This window comes from Halichoerus grypus, chromosome 11 (genome assembly GCF_964656455.1).
Source record: "Halichoerus grypus chromosome 11, mHalGry1.hap1.1, whole genome shotgun sequence".
Lineage (NCBI taxonomy): Eukaryota > Metazoa > Chordata > Mammalia > Carnivora > Phocidae > Halichoerus > Halichoerus grypus.
The window spans coordinates 92,603,980-92,625,545 of NC_135722.1; the positions used below are offsets into that span (position 1 = coordinate 92,603,980).

At 39.3% G+C, this 21,566-nt stretch overlaps 1 protein-coding gene across 1 annotated transcript; it reads left to right on the top strand.

Annotated features, from left to right (window-relative positions):
* Window positions 1-11,166: 11,166 nt before the first annotated feature.
* LOC118529030 (olfactory receptor 6M1-like) lies at window positions 11,167-12,114 on the top strand. Its single transcript, XM_036081747.2, has one exon. The coding sequence runs from the start codon at window positions 11,167-11,169 to the stop codon at window positions 12,112-12,114; it is 948 nt and encodes a 315-aa protein (XP_035937640.2).
* Window positions 12,115-21,566: the final 9,452 nt, after the last annotated feature.

The following is a 21,566-nucleotide window of genomic DNA, read 5'->3' on the forward strand; positions in this document are numbered from 1 at the left end:
AACCACATGATCCTCTCAATAGATGCAGAAAAAACATTTGACAAAGCATAGCAGCCATTCCTGATAAAAACCCTCAACGAAGTAGGGATAGAGGGAGCATACCTCAACATCATAAAGACCATATTCGAAAGACCCACAGCTAACATCATCCTCAATGGGGAAAAACTGAGAGCTTTTCCTCTGCAGTCAGGAACAAGACAGGGATGTCCAGGGGCACCTGGGTGGCTCAGTTGTTATGCATCTGCCTTCAGCTCAGGTCATTATCCCAGGGTCCTGGGATCGAGCCCCACATCGGGCTCCCTGCTCTGCGGGAAACCTGCTTCTCCCTCCCCCACCCCCCCTGCTTGTGTTCCCTCTCTCGCTGTCTCTCTCTATGTCAAATAAATAAATAAAATCTTTAAAAAAAAAAAAAAGACAGGGATGTCCACTCTCACCATTGTTATTTAACATAGCACTGGAAGTCCTAGCCTCAGCAATCAGACAACAAAAAAAGTAAAAGCCATCCAAATAGGTAAGGAAGAAGTCAAACTTTCACTATTTGCAGACAACATGATACTCTATGTATAAAACCCAAAAGACTCTGACCAAAAAATCGCTAGAAGTGGTACAAGTTCAATAAAGGTGCAGGATACAAAATCAGTGTACAGAAATCTGTTGAATGGCTAAAATTAACAACACAGGAAACAACAGATGTTGGTGAGGATGCGGAGAAATGGGAACCCTCCTACACTGTTGGTGGGAATGCAAACTGGTGCAGCCACTCTGGAAAACAGTATGGAGGTTCCTCAAAAAGTTAAAAATAGAACTACCCTATGACCCAGCAATTGCACTACTAGGTATTTACCCAAAGGATTCAAAAATACAGATGCAAAGGGGCACATGCACCCTGATGTTTATAGCAGCAATGTCCACAGTAGCCAAATTATGGAAAGAGCCCAGATGTCCGTCGACAGGTGAATGGATAAAAAAGATGTGGTATTGGGGCGCCTGGGTGGCTCAGTTGTTAAGCATCTGCCTTCGGCTCAGGTCATGATCCCAGGGTCCTGGGATCGAGCCCCGCATCGGGCTCCTTGCTCTGCAGGAAGCCTGCTTCTCCCTCTCCCACTCCCCCTGCTTGTGTTCCCTCTCTCGCTGTGTCTCTCGCTGTCAAATAAATAAATAAAATCTTTAAAAAAAAAAAAAGATGTGGTATTTACCATATATATATATATACCATAGAATATATATATATACCATAGAATATATATATATACCATAGAATATTATGTAGCCATAAAAAAGAATGAAATCTTGCCATTTGCAAAGACATGGATGGAGCTAGTGTATTGTGCTAAGCAAAATAAGTCAGAGAAAGACAAATACCACATGATTTCACTCATACGTGGAATTTAAGAAACAAAACAGATGGACATATGGGAAAGAAGAAAAAAGAGAGGGAGGGAGGCAAACCTTAAGAGAGACTCTTAACTATCGGGAACAAACTGAGGGTTACTGGAGGGGAGGTGGGCAGGGCATGAATTAAATGGGTGATGAGGATTAAGGAAGGCACTTTGTGATGAGCACTGGGTATTTTATGTAAGTAATGAATCACTAAATTCCACTCCTGAAACTAATATTACACTGTATGTTAACTAACTAGAATTTAAATAAAAACTTGAAATCTTAAAAAAAGAAAGAAAAGTGATTAAAGATAATTATGCATAATTCAATAAAATGAATAGGAAATTAACACTGATATATATTTGACTACACTTTGCAGTCAAATTTTAACAGCATTATTCTCTCAATAAATGCATAATTAATAATAATAATAATAAAAGAAAATTTTGTTACCTAAACTTGCCAGTTACAAAATCAGTTACTACTTTCGGAATGTCTTTTTCATTTTGTTTTTTCTCTCCACTGTTTGCCACTATCATTGGTTTATGAGAGAGCAGCCTGTCAGACAACCAGCCCAAATCTCTTGGAAAACAGTTCTTTAAACACAAGCTTATATCCCATACACTAAAAGGCTAAGTTGAAATTATTTATATAGTTTCTATTTATGCATATGTGCTTGACATCCTGGTAAAGATTGGATCCAAGAATCAGTAACTGATTTCAGTCAAGTATTTAAATGTCCAGGATGGTCATATTTGCTTTAAGAAGACCTACATTGTGTAAGACTGTTGAATCACAGACCTGTACCTCCAAAACAAATAATACATTATATGTTAAAAAAAAAAAAAAATAGCAGGAAGGGAAAAATGAAGAGGGGGAAATCGGAGGGGGAGACGAACCGTGAGAGACTATGGACTCTGAGAAACAAACTGAGGGTTCTAGAGGGGAGGGGGTGGGGGGATGGGTTAGCTTGGTGATGGGTATTGAGGAGGGCACGTTCTGCATGGAGCACTGGGTGTTATACGCAAACAATGAATCATGGAACACTACATCAAAAACTAATGATGTAATGTATGGTGATTAACATAACATAATAAAAAACAAAAAGAGAAAAAAAAAAGAAGAGCTACATTCCATTCAGCTTACACAGCAGAGGTCTGGAGGAGGGGAAATGATGTTCACATGAGAAGTGAAAGGCTTACAAAGGAAAGCCTGTAAGAGTAAATATGTAAATAGTTAGAAAAGGGATTTTCAAAAGTTCTTAATTTATTCATAATTATTTTACACTTTACAATCTCTCAAAGGCTGAAAGGAAATATTCCAAATGGTTAAGTCTGGTTAATCTGACTGATATTTTAGGTGACTTTTGGTTTAATTGAAGTACAGTTGAGAGACGCCTGGGTGGCTCAGTTGGTTAAGCATCTGCCTTCGGCTCAGGTCATAGTCCCAGAGTCCTGGGATCGAGCCCTGCATCGGGCTCCCTGCTCAGCGGGGAATCTGTTTCTCCCTCTCTCTCTGCCCCTCCGCCCACTTGTGCTCTCTCTCTCTCTCAAATAAATAAATAAAATCTTTTTTAAAAAATGAAGTACAGTTGATACACAGTGTCATATTAGTTTCAGGTGTACAACATAGTGATTCAAGTTTACACATTATGCTCTGCTCACCACAAGGGTAGCTACCATCTGTCACCATACCACGCTATTACACCATATAACTATGTTCCCTATGCTGTACCTTTCATGTCCTTGACTTATTCATTCCATAACTGGAAGCCTGTACCAGCCACTCCCCTCCACCCATTTTTGCCATTAGGTGATATTTTTTTAACACTCTACTTTTCTACATTTCCTACATTTTCTGTGCTCAGGATGCATAAATGTTAATTTAAAAACATTTGGTTGGGCACTTTTTTGAAGAGGTTAAATTCATTTCCATACTGATTCATGGGTATCTACCTAAGAAGTGACTCCCATACTTGGTATATAAATATGAAATATTTTATTCAATCTGTTTTAAACTCTCATAATTGATAATCTTAAATTTAATATCCATTTTAGGAGTAGGAATAAACATCTAAAATTTCCTCCTTTTAAACAACCCAATTGTTTATCCTGCTTTATTAGCAGGATATGCCCTATGGAATTTCTTTTTCCTTAAATTCAAAGTTTGCAAATTAATCCAGGGAAATGTATTGAGCCAAAGTGAGTTGATTGCAACATTTACTATTTTCAGACTACTTCCACCTGTAGCAATTTAGCAGTAGCATTCCTAAATGGTCATAGTAACTAAAGAATACAGTAATTAATCTGGGACTCTAGGTCCCATACCCAATGTAAATAAATCATAGCTTTGGGGCAGAAGTGAAATTCATAAAAAAATCATAATCTCACTCATCTTCAAAAGATCATTATCATGATTCAGGGTCCCACCTCACCTCAAGTGACAATTCTATAAACTTTTGAAAGAATTTATTATTTGTGATTATTTATGAAACCCAATCTGACGTATTTTGGTTCCATGTGCAAAGAAGCACATCAAGAGAGAAGCTGAAGAACGTGACACATTGTGTGTTTAACCAAGAATTTCTGAATAATTTTAAAAGACACCAAAAGCTATCTGGCCATCTATGTCAGAAACTGGAATAAAGGGGCGCCTGGGTGGCTCAGTTGGTTAAGCGACTGCCTTCGGCTCAGGTCATGATCCCGGAGTCCTGGGATCGAGTGCCACATTGGGCTCCCTGCTCGGCGGGGAGTCTGCTTCTCCCTCTCACCCTACCCCCTCTTGTGCTCTCTCTCTCTCAAATAAAAAAAAAAAAAAAAAACTGCTTTAAAAAAAAAAAGAAACTGGAATAAATCATAGACTTCCTCCTCAGTGCCCATAATGATTGGTCAGGCCCTTTATTCTGCTTCCTATCCTTCAAATCTGTTTTCTCCTCTTCATCATTATTACGTTTCAAAAATCAAGGCCTTTATTATACATCATGGGGTTATTGGAAAGACCTGTTAACCAATCTCCCTATCTCTAGGCTTATCTCCATCTAATTAACCCTCCATATGTTTGCCAGAGTAACTTTCTAAAAACCAAAGATGAGCAAATACCATTTTCTCAATGGTTCTGAAAGACCTCTCATAATATGTCATATAAGATCATCATACCTACCCCGCACCTGTGTCCGCCTCATCAATTGCTCCTCCTCCCAAGTGCCTACCTTACCAAATAACTTGAAGTCCCCAGGTGCTCCATGCCCTTCAAAGTCTTTTTTTTTTTTTCTTTTAAGATTTTATTTATTTATTTGAGAGAGCAGGAGAGAGCATGAGTGGGGTTGAGGGGCGGAGGAAGAGGGAGAAGCAGGCTCCCCTGCTCAATCCCATGAGGCTCAGTCCCAGGACCCTGGAATCAGGACCTGACTGAAGGCAGATATTTAACCGATTGAGCCACCCAGGCGCCCCCTCTTCAAAGTCTTTTATAAAATTCTGTTTATTTTGACATAAGTGTTTCCCCCCAACACTGCTACCACTAATCTGCCCAAAAACATATTCCTTATCCTTCAAGAGTTGTTACCTCCCTGTGACAGCATTCTTGTCTAATACTCCCATAAGTTTCCTCCCACTATCAATCCCACAATAGTCCTTGAATTTTCTCATCGTCCACCTGCAAATTCTGTGAAAGCAGTACTTCCTCTAATGTGTTGCAGTATCACTAGTTCTGAGTATCAGTTAGCTACATTTAATGAACATGTATTTAATCATCCGGTCAATAAATATTTATTTAGCACCTAAATGTGCCAGGCATTCTCCCAGACACTGGGGGGACTCAGCAAGGAACACAAGAAACAGTCTGTTCTCAATGAGCTTACGTTCTAGTAGCTAGAGGGAGGTCTTAAATAAATAAATTAGAAAATATCAAGTGGTGATTAAAGCTACACAGAGTGAACTGACTGAAAGTGACTGATGAATACTTGAGATTGAATGGTTAGAGAAAACACCTCTGAGATAGTGACATTTATGTTGAAATTTAATAACAAGTCAGCCATGGAAAGATCAGGAGAGAGCAATTCAGGATATCCACAGTGAGGCTAAAGCCAAAGACCTTAGAAGGGAATGAGTTTGACATGTTCAGGAGGAAAACGTAAGCAATATTACTAAAATATGGTGGTTTGTTAATCACTGAACCTTAGTATAAAAGTTAAAATACATATATTAAAACTAACTATAATGGGGAGCCTGGGTGCTCAGTTGGTTTCGGCTCAGGTCATGATATTGGGGTCGTGGGATCCGGTCCCACTCCATGCTTGGTGCAGAGTCTGCTTCAGATTCTCTCCCTCTCCCTCTGCCCCTACCACCACTCACAAGCTCCAATGTGCTCTCTCACCCTCTAAAATAAATAAATAAAATCTTTAAAAATAAAAAACTAACTATAGCTACAATAATTTGTTAATGGATACACAATAAAAAAGGATATAGTGCTGATCCTTGGACAACATGAGTTTGATCTACACAGGTCCATTTACACATGGTTTTCCATAAATACAGTACTGTAAATGTATTTTCTCTTAATATTTTCTTAATAACATTTGCTTTCATCTAGCTTACTTTATTGTAAGAATACAGTATATAATACATAAGCAAAATGTCTGTTAATTAATTCTTTCTTTTATTGGTAAGGCTTCTGGTCAACAGTAGCCTAAGAGTAGGTAAGTTTTGGGAGAATCAAAAGTTTTGCATGAATTTTCAACTGTCCAGGTCAGTGCCCCTAACTCCTATGTTGTTCAAGGATCAACTGTACATTGTGACATCAAAACCATAAAATGGGGAGAGGGGCAGGAATAAAAGGAAAGAGTTTCTGTATGTGATCAAAGTTAAGATGTACCCAGCATAAAATAGACTGATCTAACTATAAGATATTTTATGGATGCTTCATGGTAACCACAAAGCAAAAACCAACAGTAGATATCCAAAAGACAAAGAGAAGGGAATCAAAGTACACAGTTATAGAAAATCATCAATTCACAAAGTAAGACAGCAAGGGAGGAAGAAAGACATAAGGGAACTACAAAAGGCCAAAAACAATTAATAAGATGAAAAGGAACTGAAAATAAATTTGGAAAATGTCATACAGTTCTTATATAGTTAAACATATACTTACCATAAAAACATAGTAATTCTACTTCTAGGAATGTATCCAAGAGAAATGAAAACAAATATCCACATAAAAACATGAACTCAACTGATCATAAGAACTTTATTCATAATAGCCAAATACTGAAAACAACTCAAGTGTTTATCATCTGGTGAATAAAATACTGTGATCTGTAATCTACATAATAGATAATCTACCATAATACGAAGGAAGAGATAACTGATACCTGAAACACTTGGATTAATCTCAAAGTATCTGATTAAGTGAAAGAAAACAAACACAAAAGACTATATGAAGTAAGACTACATTTATATAAAATTCTAGAAAATGCAAATTACCCTGACAGAAAACACATCAGTGGTTCTCAGGGACTGAGGGAGGCGGGGGAGCATTTCCTGCAAAAGGCACAACAGTTTCTAAGATAATGGAAATGCCCTAAACCATCATAGTGGTGCTGGTGGCTGCATGAAGGGACACAAGTGTCAAACTCAACCAACTGTGCCCTTAAATTGTCCATTATGTGTACATCGTACATCAATAAAATGGATTTAAATTATGTGTGTACACATATAAATCTATGTAAAGAATCTTTTTTTTGGAAAGCAACTTAAAGCTTATTTCAATACATGATGATCATTTCAGAAAAAAACATGTTTTAAGTTCTCCAAGTTTCTAGTTCCCTGAGGCTTTAAAGCAGCTCTCTAAGTTTCTCTTTAAATAAATAAAATAAACAACCAAGAGAATGTCCCAGGAGACCCTAACTTTATAACTGTGATTAGTTACTTCCATTCTGATGTTCTGTGATGGCAATAATAATCATTACCCTTCTTTTATGCCATAGTCCCAGGTGCCATTGTAAACCAAATCTCTGAAGGTGAACACAAAATCTCATTAATTATCAGGTTCATCCCATTGTAAGCACCCTAGTAGAGTGCTTACTCTACTACTCTACTACTCTACCTAGGTAGAGGCAGGGTAATGTTATTTTCTGGAGAGAGTAAATAAAGGTGGTGATATGTAAAATCAAGTCACAGGATACCTGATGAATGAGCAGGGGTGACCTAAGGAATGGTGACAGTTTAGAGAAATGCTTCAGTGAATGCAAATATGAATTCTTCCGACAATCTGATGGATCCAAGGAAGAAATCGAAATTCACTGAATAAACAGGAAGTTACATTCCTGAAGCTAAGAAAGAAAAAAACCCAGCTGAGATTTGGGAAGCATTTGGCCACCACTTTTGCCAGAGATCCAGAATAGAAGTCAGAGGACCTGCTCTAGATCCAGCTGTGTGTGACTTCTCCATTCACCACCAAACCTCGCCATTCTGCCCATCCTGACAAAAATGTGCTCCAGAATACACAGGACTTGAAACTCAGAGGAATATTCTCAGGTTGAGATACACTGGATGTGTCACATGAAAGATGAAGAGATAATGTAACACTTGGACTTATTCCAGGTGTAAGTTGAGACTTCAATTTTCTGTGAAAATATGAAAAAGAACTGAGAAAAAGCCACAGAGGTTATGAAAAAGAACAATTTTTCATTCAGAGGAAGAAGGATGGACTATTTAAGCAAACACTGGATAATCATTTGGCGTGGTTTTGAAAGGGGATTAGCTACCACACAAGGAAAAGTCTCAGACTATGACTGAGATTTACCCAAATGCAACACTGAAGCAATCACAGAATTGAAAGAATAATGGAGGGAATGCAGTAGGAAAAGAAAAAACACCCTAGTTTGAGTTTCCTAGCATACTCGAATAGAGAAAATACCAAGGGTGCTACAATCAGTATGATGTAAGTATACTCTATTATGCAATTATCCATATCTGAGTCTCACTAAATTTGTTTACATGTGTATTTTATGAATTAAAGTGTAATTACTGCTCTCCCCCAAGTTATAGTGAAGGCAGCTGTAAAGTATGATAGCTTTACTGTAAGTATGCAAATGGAAGTCTTTAATGTACTCGGCTTGCAATTAAACTTTGTCACATTTTACCTACAGCAGCAAAGATCCCAAATTATCTCCATTCCCCAGCCCCACCACATCTCAGTCCTTTTCTGTTCCTCCTTCCCCATCCCGATATTCTTAACAAACATACACTAAACACCAAGTATACATACATCACTGTATTCATAGGACCTAGCTGAGGACCTCAGTCTGTCACTGTCATTATCCTCATTTTAGAAAACACTTAAGACACGATGCTTAGGAGTCTCATGAAAGAACCAAAGCTACAGTGGCCAAATGAAAAAAACAAAACAAAACTACAGGTTCTCTGATCCCAAATCTGCTATGATTTTTCCATTAGTCCACATTTTTCTGAGTAAATCTGGAATCTTGAATTGTGCCAATGGGCAATTTAATGCCACTTTTCAAGGATCCACAAATGGTAACAAAGAACAATCTTCCCCCAAAATGAAGGTCATAATTAAATTCTTAGACACAGATGTCATAATCCAGAACCTTTCCCTCTAGACAGGATGGGCTCGGGAGGGCACAGAGGTCATCTAGAGAAGACCAGCACAAAGCCAGCTTGTTCTCCACTATCATGAAGTTAAGAGACTCCCCAAGGAGAGCAACGCTACATCTTTAGCTCTTCTCAGAGTTTATTTGACCCAAATATAGCAGAATAGAAAGCTCTCGATGCCATTTTTTTCCATTCATATATGACCCCATGACAACTGGCAAACAGCAACTCCATTTGTGTTCGACCATCCCAGAATCTTGTTTAAAAACGGCACCGTGCTTTTGCAGATCTCAACCTGTCTAACTTTTACAACACCAGAGGGGAATCAAGCTCCTATTAGGGTCATCAAAGACTAAATACCCAAGAAGGAAAATGGAGGACTTTAGGGACGTTGGAAACAGTTGGCTAGATAAATGGAAGGAACAGTGGAATAGATGATAGGCACCTTTGTCTGATGAGAATCCATCTTTGTCTGCCTTAACACCTGCTAGTCTCCAGTGTGGTCAGTGAGGAAGGTGGGAAGGGGGACATGAAAGGCAATTTCAAAGCATTTCCACTTGTCCACATACCATGCTCTAGTCTGTTTTTATATTAGACCTCAGCAACATTAACACGTGTCCACCCAGATGTGGTTATGCCTTTCTGTGCTGTAGTAATCAGTCTGGAAGTTTATTCCCTGGGTGCAGGAGCAGTGGGGGGAGGGGTGAGTATCACAATATTGATGGTGGAAGAAAACCGACAGGTGCAAGATCCTATTTCAATAGATCAGCCCCTTTGAGGTCCTTTGATAACTTAAAAGCACTTGATTTTTGGAATAAATGGATGGGAAATACAAATAATGAACACCTACAAGGGCCAGAAAGAGTCCCAGCAAACTTTTCAAATGGAAATCCGTTCAGAAAAAAAAAAAAGTCTTTAAGGCAAAAAAGGCTGCTAGGAGTTACTTTTCCCAGAGAGAGAACCTGAGGAAAATGGACGGCTTCCCTGCAGGAGGAACTCAGTGGGCTCCAAACCTAGAGGGATCCTAGCTCAGGTTCATAAATTGGTCATTTGAACATAAAACTAAAAGATTAGTCACAAAATAAAACACCAAAGGACAGGGCTTCAACTGAATTATACAAACATGCAGTAGATGTTCACCAAAGTTGAGCAGTATTCCAAGAGGAGCATTCCAAACACCATCCATCTTCATCCACTTTTTTGTACTATTATTAGCAATCTGATGTTCAAATTGCTGAAAAGAATATACGGTATAAGGGAAAAAAAGACTATAAGGTATAAGGGATCTATTTAAGAGAACCTGTAAAAATGCCCAGTTGGGAAATGGGAGGGAAAAGTTTTATTGTTCTTTAGGATCTTGCCCTACACATGTCATTGGAAAGAACAAAGAAGAAACACACCGATCATTTTTCCAAAAGACGTTTTTCAAATGTATGAAATAGGTTATGCAAATTATGAACTGTGCATCATGCACCTGCTTGCTCCATAACAGCATAGACATCAAAAACTCTTTATCAGTATAAGAAGTAAGAACAAACTATGCAGCCTTATGAGAGATCAATTATTATTATACCAGATATCACACTGACACTCATGCAATCCCAATAACAGCAGTGAGGAAAGACAAATGCAGGTCAGATTCCCCTTCATTGGACTCTCTTGGCCAGTCTCAGGGTTTCTGCTCTTTTATAGGGATAATACCTGAAGGGTTGAAATAATTCGGCTAAAAAAGAACTCAACTTTTATTAACATTCCCTTTCTCCTTTTGCAACTTGACTGGCTGGATTCTCAGTTAAGTATTCTCTTTTCTCAGGCACAGAACTTTGTTGTGAAGACAGGAGATCAGGAAGAATGCAAGACAGAAGGGAAGGAGCACCAGGTCAAAGAGAAAAACCATCGTAAAGACCAGAGCTTAATGGGACCACAGAGGTAATTTCATTCAACCAAAAATTTTAAATATGAGAATCCCAAGGTTAGAAAAAGTCATGTAATTTACCCAGGGTCCTACATTTATTAGAGTGAGTGAAATCAGCATGAAATCACTCTTGACTCTACATCGAAAGCTTTTACTACTTCATCTTTAGCACTGACATTGAGAGATGAAAACTTATTTTAGATAATTTTCATCTCTATAATTTTTTTTCAAAGACGTGCTGACCACTAGGTTTTGCATGAGATGGATATGCAAAATCAGACCACAGTGACTGAATTTACCCTGACTGCCTTCCCTGTTATCCAGAAGCTTCAGATCTCCCTCTTTGTGGTCCTCCTGTTTACCTATACGCTAACTCTAACAGGAAATACTGTCATCATTTCCTTAATCTGGGCTGATAATCGCCTCCAAACCCCAATGTACTTCTTCCTCAGTAATTTGTCATTTTTGGACATTTCATACACTACCTCAGTTACCCCAAAGCTGTTAGCTTGTCTCCTAGAGGACAAGAAGACCATATCTTTTGCTGGTTGCATCACCCAAATATACTTCTTTTTTTTCTTGGGGACAGTGGAGTTTATCCTCCTGGCGGTGATGTCCTTTGATCGCTACGTGGCCATCTGTAACCCCCTGCGCTACACCGTCATCATGAACAGCAGGGTCTGCCTCCTGCTGGTTCTGGGCTGCTGGGTAGGGGCCTTCTTTTCAGTGCTGTGCCCAACTATTGTGGTGTCCACACTGCCTTACTGTTATAGAGAAATTAGCCATTTCTTCTGTGACATTGCCCCTTTGCTGCAAGCGGCCTGCACAGACACTCATTTCATTGAGATGATAAGCTTCCTCTTATCCTCCCTTGTCCTTCTGACTTCCCTGGTATTCACCATTGTGTCCTACACTTACATCATTTCTACCATCCTGCGCATCCCCTCAGCCCAAGGTCGTCAGAAGGCCTTCTCCACCTGTGCTTCTCACATCACGGTTGTGTCCATTGCCTACGGGAGCAACATCTTCATGTACGTGAGGCCCAACCAGAGCCACTCGCTGGAGTTTGATAAAGTGACGGCTGTCATGACCATAGTGGTGACCCCTCTTCTGAACCCCTTCATTTATAGCCTAAGGAATGAAAAGGTAAAAGAAGTTTTGAGAGAAGCAATCCACAAAATTATGTCCTTATGGCACAAGAGAACTTGAACCTTATTGCACAGGAGAACTTGAAAGTTTGTTGCTAATCATGACTATGTTCAACCCTTGGACTCCATGTGGAGAAAAGTATACTTGAAGACCATAAAGTCAAAGATTTGTGGGAATATATAAAAAGGCTTCATGCCACATCAGATACAAGGTATTACAGTCAAGGTCCAGAGTAGGCAATTCAAGCATAGAAAAAATAATACGTTTTATTTTTTTAAATTTTTTATTGTTATGTTAATCACCATACAATTACATCATTAGTTTTTGATGTAGTGTTCCATGATTCATTGTTTGTGTATAACACCCAGTGCTCCATGCAGTACATGCCCTCCTTAATACCCATCACCAGGCTAATCCATCCTCCCACCCCCTCCCCTCTAGAAAATAATACGTTTTAAACCCTATTGTTGCACTCTTTCACATACAGAATATCATGAATTAATGTAAAATACTTAACTGAAGTCAGAAGACCTGAATTTTAAGCATGGCCCTATTTCTTTTTTATCACACGACACTTACATTATCTGAACTTTCATTTTCTCATTGTTAAAAGTAGGAAATATTTTACATTTTACACTCTTTTTCCTTTTTTCTTTTTCTTATTATAGTCTTAACCTTATGGCCTAAGAAATACAACCACAGATAATTGTAAGTTCATGCTTTTTCTAGGTATTAAGATGATGCAAGATGATTGGCTTCATCCTTGACAGCTGAATACCCTAGAAAATAATAGTAATAATAATAACAACAAAAACAAGGAAGAGCAGTAACATATCCCAGGGTTTGTACAGTTTACTTAAATATGAACTTAAATGTTGATATACATGGAGTTTATAAGAATATTTATTTTAAATCACCTGAGCTCAAAATCCTAATTCCTGGAAGGAGGATCTGATTGGTCCAATTGAAGTGAGATATCATCTCCTGATTCATTTCTTTGTTAGAGGAAGATTGGCAAGGGGCTAATTTGCCCTCTGTCCTTACCACCACTGAACCCATGCTATGCGACAAGGAATCTTAAAGACAGTGTAAAAATAGGAACAAGATAATAGGCATCCTTAAGATGAAAAAAGTTGTGACTAGTGTGGTCATTAACCTTCTAGCTACACGAACAATGACTGAGACCCTAAATTGGCATGGAATCTCTCATGGAAAATCAGATAGAGAAAGTGCTACCTTAAGAATGGACTCAGAGGGGCGCCTGGGTGGCTCAGTCGTTAAGCGGCTGCCTTCGGCTCAGGTCATGATCCCAGGGCCCTGGGATCGAGCCCCGCATCGGGTTCCCTGCTCCGCGGGAAGCCTGCTTCTCCCTCTCCCACTCCCACTGCTTGTGTTCCCTCTCTCGTGTCTCTCTGTCAAATAAATAAATAAAATCTTAAAAAAAAAAAAAAAAAAAAGAATGGACTCAGAATATTATAAAAGAACATAGTCCATCATAAGATATTGTAGTGAACAAATGTTTAAAGATCCAAAGAAGGTAGAACAGTATCACCAGGAATGAAGCAGTCATATAATGAACTGCTCTGCACTCATTATCAGACGCTAAATAAGATAAGATTTGGGAAGTTACAGTATTGGCTTCCTATTGCTTGCATAACAAATTTAGCAGCTTAAAACTACTCAAACTTATCATCTGACCAGTCTGTAGGTCACACGTCCAATACAGGTCTCTCCAGGCCAAATTCAGCAGGCTGCATTCCTTTCTAGGGGCTCTAGAGCAAAATCCATTTCCTACTCATCTGAGTTGACAGAATTCCCGTCCTTGAAGATGTGGGACCAAGGTCCTGTTTTCTTGCTGGCTATCAACCAAGGGCCATTTCCATTTCTAGAAGGTACTTCAGTTCTTGGCTCATGGCCCCCCTTCCTCCACCTTCAAAGCCAACAATAGTGGGGCAAGTACCTCACAAATTTCAAATCTCTCCTCCTTCCACCTCCTCTCTGACTTGGCTGACAAAGTTCTCCACCTTTTTTTTTTTTAAGATTTTATTTATTTATTTGACAGAGAGAGACACACCCAGAGAGGGAACACAAGCAGGGGGAATGGGAGAGGGAGAAGCAGGCTTCCCGCAGAGCAGGGAGCCCGATGCGGGGCTCGATCCCAGGACCCTGGGATCATGACCTGAGCAGAAGACAGACGCTTAACGACTGAGCCACCCAGGCACCCCAAATTTCTCCACTTTTAAGGATGCATTTGATTGGATTGGGCCTACCCTAATATCCAGGATAATATCAAGGACTCAAGGTCTTTTTCCTGAATTACATTTGCAAAGTCCCTTCTGCCAAGTAAAGTAACATAATCACAGATTCTGGGGATTAGGACATGAATATCTTTAGGTGCCATTACTCTGCTTGCCAGCATTACATTGCTAGTGGTAATGATCCAAGAAAGAAAAAATAACGAACAGAGCACAACAGGATTTTTTAAAGCCAATACTCAATCCTAAACTCTTTCTAGCTGTCATCACTTACAGTCAGAAGAATTTACAAATCCCAGAATATGAAGAGACTAGTGAAAAGCAGCAAAATATCTGGGAAACACATATTTTAAATTAGCTATGTTTGTTTTTATTTAAGTCATTGTTAGGTAAAGATGAATATTGTCCCTGTGTGCTGTTTTCCTGTTTTTCATGAGTTCCCATATTACTCAAAAGCTCCAATCTGGTATCACTAACACAAAAAAGAATATCCTGAACAAATAAGAGAATTTAAGCATAATTTTGGTACCCATCTATACTGGCCCCAGGTTGGGCCAGGCTTGAAATTGGAAGTATAAAAAGACTTCATAAACTCTGAAAAATAACATAAATATACTGCTTTACTTTGAATGTTGATTATTATTCTTATGATCAACACTGTTATAATACAGGATAATACAGGATAGTATCAGTTTCTACATTGATTCTAGTTAGTTACTTGTCCCAAATTTGGGGACACCTGAAAAGTCTCTTCCTTTTCCCATACTCAACTATGACTAGGTATTTTAAACTACTCTTTTTCGATATGGGGGATCAAAAGGGAAACAGATCAAAATAACCTGTAGAAATTTCAAACAACATCCACTTGCTAGATAAACTATATTCTTCCAACTATGGACAAAGGGCATCCCAACCAGAGAATCACTGTTGTATGTGATGAATTCAGTGATCCTTCCTCTTGCCTGCTAATTCTCACATATTCCTTCCTCCTGACTCAGTTGTAATAAAGTGTTCAGTAACAACAACTACGAACATATGTCTCAATTACATCACAAGATTCTCAAAGGCTGCAGTGGAATATACTAAATTATTTATTATCAGTGGTCAAGAGTTTAGCTAAGCTACTCTGTGGTATTGCTGCCTTGCCCCCCATTTGGCTGAGGAGGCTGCTGTGACTTTAAACCATTGTTAGTCCCCTCATGCAAGCACATGCCCCAGATAGCAGCCGGCAGAGTCACAAACACATGTAACTTTCTGACATGACCTCCCCGACAGCCCTTGTGCTCAACCATCTTTCCCGCCTGCCAGTACCTTCCCTTGATGGGTGCCCCAGTGTAACTTACCAAAACTCACTCTTTTGGTTGCAATTGACTACCTGGCCTTGGTGGCCCAGGAACCCCAAAGCCCTCCAGCCATAGACTCTAATGAAGACATGTGCCCCAGGCCCTGCTTCTCTCTCTGTACTCTCCCTCCAAGGCTGCCCCCTCCCCCCACCCAGGCATGCCAGGTACTCCTCCAGGACCAGTGAGTAATAAACTCTGTTGTAATTCCTCTTGTGGCCTATTGAACTGCAGCCCACCATCTGGTATCCTCTGCTCCACTTAAGAAATGTTAACTTGACAAATTAATTACAAGGTGGTACAACCACATATGACTATTTGCTTCATTCTTGAAATGTACTAAAAAGTAGTTGTGCGTGTGTGAGTGTGCGCATGTGTGATACATTTCAGAGGTATGTATTTCTTTTTGAACTTTAAAATCTTTTATTAAAAAAAAATCCTTTATCATCCTGGACTGCTGGCCCACCCCAAGGATATTGTTTAAAGCTAACTAGGGAGGGGCGCCTGGGTGGCTCAGTTGGTTAAGCGACTGCCTTCGGCTCAGGTCATGATCCTGGAGTCCCTGGATCGAGTCCCACATCGGGCTCCCTGCTCGGCAGGAAGCCTGCTTCTCCCTCTGACCCTCCCCCCTCTCATGTGCTCTCTCTCTCTCTCTCATTCTGTCTCAAATAAATAAATAAAATCTTAAAAAAAAAAATATTTAAAGCTAACTAGGGATTCCTTCATTAATATGTTTTCTTACTTTTAGCATTTGGCAGAAAGTAAGCCCCCTTTTTAAAAAGATGATAATGTTGAAATTGATAATGTATAAGCTCTTTCTAGTTATAAAAATTTTAGTAATTAATATATTTTCACCCTTAACCTATTTTTGTTTTTTGTTTTTTTTTAAAGATTTTATTTATTTGAGAGAGAGACAGCAAGAGAAAGCATGAGCAGGGGGAGGGGCGGGAGAATCAGAGAAGCAGGCTCCCTGCACAGGGAGCCCCATGCGGGACCCTGGGATCAGGACCTGAGCCGAAGGCAGACACCTAACCGACTGAGCTACCCAGGTGCCCCAGGTTTTTTAGCCATTCTGAGTAGAGATCTTGAAAAGAATTGACCATCATATAACCACACAATGTAAAAGAGAAGAACTTGAAATAACATGTCAAAAGAATACTATATACAACCAATAAATAAAATATCAAGTTATTCTAATACTATTAGTACTTATATAGTCTCTTCATGTGCAGACATACATGTATATACCCTCCTGATGTAGAACTGAACTCAGAGTCATCACCTGACTTTAGGAGTGTATACAAAAAATGCAGTGTGTCATTTTACTTATTTAGGCAAACACATTGCATTCTGTTTAGGCAGCAGTCACAAGAGTGACTATGAAAACACCTGTATGTGGTGCACCTGGGTGGCTCAGTCAGTTGAGTGTCTGACTTTTGATTTCAGCTCAGGTCATGATCTCAGGGTCCTGGGATCAAGCCCCACATAGATCAAGGCTAAAAACAAACTAGCTCTCAAGCCACTAAAAAAAAAAAAAATGGAGGGAAACTTAAATGCATATTATCAAATAAAAGAATTAATTTGAAAAATCTACTTCTCCATGATTCCAACTCTGCCATTCTGGAAGAGGCAAAACTATGGAGTCTATAAAGAGCTCGGTGGTGATGTGAATGGAGGGAAATCAATAGGCAGAGCACCGAGCATTTTTAGGGCAGTGAAATACTCTGTATGATACTGTAATGTTGGATACACATTATTATCCATTTGTCTACACCACAGAATGTACAACACCAAGAGTGAGCCCTAAAGTAAACTGTGGGCTTTGTGTGATGTGACAGTTAAATTCATCGGTGGTAACAAATGTACTGCTTTGGTGAGGGATGTTGGTCATGAGGGAGGCCATGCATGCAGAGGGGCAGTGGGTATTTGGGAAATCTTTGCGTCTTCCTCCCAGTGTTGCTCTAAGAAAATAAAGTCCTTTAAATAAATAATGGAATTGATATTAAGAAAAAGTATCTTTCAAAGAAAAAGAAATGCTTAATTGAAGCATTATAATACCCTTCCTGTATCAACAATGAACAGTATTTTTTTTTTAAACTTTTCTTTTTTTTTTTTTTTAAAGATTTTATTTATTTATTTGAGAGAGAGAATGAAATAGAGACAGAGAGAGCATGAGAGGGGGGAGCATCAGAGGGAGAAGCAGACTTCCTGCTGAGCAGGGAGCCCGATGTGGGACTCGATCCCAGGACTCCAGGATCATGACCCGAGCTGAAGGCAGTCGCTTAACCAACTGAGCCACCCAGGCGCCCAACAATGAACAGTATTAACACAAGAGTGTAAAAAGTCAGTTTGTTCAATCAAAAATTATGATATCTCTGTACAGGAGATATAGGATGAAGAAAAAATGACCAAAGAACTTAACACTCATCTTTCATAACAGGAATTTATTAGACAATGAGTAAGTTTGATAAATTAAGAAAGAAGGATATAAGCATTTATTTAAAAATATGAAGACAACATTAGAAGAAACAAAAGTGAGTTTTTTTAAAGATTTTATTTATTTATTTGAGAAAGAGAATGAGAGACAGAGAGAGTATGAGAGGGGGGTGGGTCAGAGGGAGAAGCAGACCCCCCGCTGAGCAGTGAGCCCAATGCGAGACTTGATCCTGGGACTCCAGGATCATGACCTGAGCCAAAGGCAGTGTGCTTAACTAACTGAGCCACCCAGGCACCCCACAAAAGTGTTTAAATAATTCCTTATAAGAAAAAGGGCTAAGAGGTAGAGAAGGGAAGGAAGAGGTGACCTCTCTTTTTCTATGCAAAACTTTTAATATTCATTCACTTTTAACTATATAATCTGTTTAGTTTAAAAAATGAAAATCAGGGGCACCTGGGTGGTTCAGTTGGTTAAGTGACCAGCTCTTGATTTCGGCTCAGGTCATGATCTCAGGGTGGTGAGATCAAGCCCTGGGTTGGGCTCCACGCTCAGCACAGAGTGTGCTTGGGATTTTCTCTCCCTCTCCCCGTCCCTCCGCCCCTCCCGCTTGTGCACTCTCTCTCAAATAAATAAATAAATAGATAGATAAATAAATAAATCTTTAAAAAAATGAAAATCAATTTTAAAACAATGGGAGGAAAATGAGACTGGAGGAAAGAAGAGCTTAGCTCCCAACCAGGAGAACATGGAAGGAAAGATGCCAACACGCCCAGAAATTCTCAGCTCACAGTGACAGAGCACAGGGTACTTAGAGAGCCAAGAGGACTTCATCTTGGTAGAATGGAAAAGTGATTCAAGTATCTGAGTTGCTGACACTTAACTCACTTGAGATAAGCAGAGGGACATTTGACTTTTGGCTAAAACAGTGAATGTGAAGGCTGATGTGAAGAGTCAAAGCAGTAGCTTTCAGGTACTTAGTGATCTGAGGGAGAACAGGAATCCAGTTGCCAGAGCAGGAGCTAATATGGACTCACCAAACGTGTTCCTCCACTGTGGAAACTGACTTTTGTAGCAATACCCCTGTCGTGTACATGCGGACAAGAGGAACACCAGTCCACAATGAGCCACCTGGAAATACTTCAAGTTGAGTGCCAGTTCTCCTGAAGGGTAGAGCACAGAGGAGAGAAAAAGAGAAACTACATCAGTATGTTAATGCTGATGATCTCCGTAAGAGGATTTTAATGGATTGTATTTTTGCCTTCATAGTTTCAGACTTCTCTTCACGTATGTATGAGCATGAACTATGTAAAGTGTTCAAATTTTTCAAAACGGTCACTGCTGTTTCACATGAGTCATTACCCATCTAACCTTAGGGCAAAATGCAACCTCAATCGAACTTGGTTCTTGCCTATAACTTGAGGAAGAGTTGGGGGCTGTTCCTGAAATGTTATGTTTTATCAAAACATCATCCAGCTAGTAGGTCAATGAGTCCTTCCCAAAACAATCTCAATATATTCAATCTATCTATCTGCCTATTTCATAAAAAAGAGAAGGAAAATTCTATTCAAGGAAAGAAAGTCAAATGTCCATAGCAGGAAGATATCATAGAAAGAGTCTGTAACAGAATGTCTGACACAAAAGACGGATCCAATCCATAATGACTGAGTGAAAGATACATTAGTGGATATATAAAAAGAAGAAAATAAACTATCTTAAAATTATCACTCTAGAAATCTTAATGTAACTAAGAATATTTAAGGCAGGCAGCACATTCATAGGCAAAACAGCATGACCAAAGTTGCAAAATTCTTCACAGGTCATATTTCCTGATGGTTCTGAATTTGTTATAGCACAACAATGTAGAATTACTTCATTAGGCTCTGCTTTTCTGGATTCCTTTTCATTTTTGCTCTTCACATTTTTCCCTTGGTAATTATCCCTACATTCACTGTTCTCTGGCTCGCCTGAGTCCACAAGGAATAGCCTGGAAGAGGTTGAGGAGTTCAAGAATTCAACATGTGGTGTTTGGGTTCCTGTAGTTTCAGAGTTAGAATGGGAGATACAAGCAAGGCAATTAAAATGACAGCATCAGAAATACAAATCAAATAAGTTCTACTGGGAAAATCTTATTGCCAGAAGAAAAGGCACACATATTCACAAATTTAAATTTTCTCATGAAAGTACAAGTTCACAGACTCCTTAAATATGTATGAGCTGTCTATAAACTCGGGGTTAAGTAGCTTAATTCTAGACCAAAGTGTATGTCTCCATATATCTTTGTAGATGAAGGCCTATCACAAGTTCAGTTATAAATCCAACAGCAGTCCTTCTTGGAGGAGTGTTCCAGGAACAAAGCTACCACATTTTAGGGAACACACGAGGCGTTGCGACTTCTTCCTTCAAGCACCGATCCCCAGGGACTTGCTGAGCTTTAATCCCAGTCTCAGCTCATTAAAATGCACTTACCATGTGCACCTGCAGGGCAACCTGTTACAGCCACCTTTGCTTCATTCTGTGTCACTTTTGTTAACCCTATAGTGATAATATCATCCCCACTTTATAGATGAGCTAACTGAGGCGCTGAGAGATGAAATAACTGTCCCAAAGGGACTCAGTGAGCAAGTGGAGTCCAACCATGGGTCTGACTTCAAAATCCATCTTCCTGCTTCTTACACCCCACTGTTTCCCTCTGTGGTAAAAACTGCAGGAAAGCTATTTGCAGTGAGTCTCTCCCACAGATACAGATAGAAAATCAAAGACAAGGAATGAGAGGACCTTAGAGAGCATCCCTCTCAAATATTTCATTTTACAAATGAGAGAGCTGAGGGTAGAATTTTCAAGACCCAGGTGGTAAGAGAGCCAGAACCAGAACCGTTCTTTTGTTCACCAATTTAATATTTTTTCCTTTTTGGCATCCAGCCTCCTATTCAGTCCACATTTATTAAACACTTATTAAATGTTAAGAGAGGGTTCTAGAACTATAATACAGAAGATAAAAAATCTATAATGGAGTGGAGTTAGGAGAAGGAAAATTGAGGAAAACACTAAAGAAAATTTGGGTTCAATGCATCTGTTATAAAATCACACTCTTGGCTTGTCAGTAAATGAAGAAGTTTGCTCTATACCAGAGACCGCCCCTCCCACATTTTATCCCCATGATATGGGACTCCTTAAAAACAAATCATCTTATTTTTCTAAAAGTTTAAGAATAAGGGATTTGTGTTTTGCTGGCTGTGGTATTGAAAGTGGTGAACACAGAGAATAAATGTTTACATGGCAACTATTTAGAGGCAATCATGAGATGCCATCCTATCTAATTTACCACTATTCCCATTTATTATTTCTTGTGTATTTTCTCACCAGAACTCCCTCTAAACTGCTCCCAATTTACATTTCTGTTTATCCCAAACACAACACAACACACACACACACACACACACACACACACACATGGCTGGAGAGAAGTGTTGCACTCCTCAG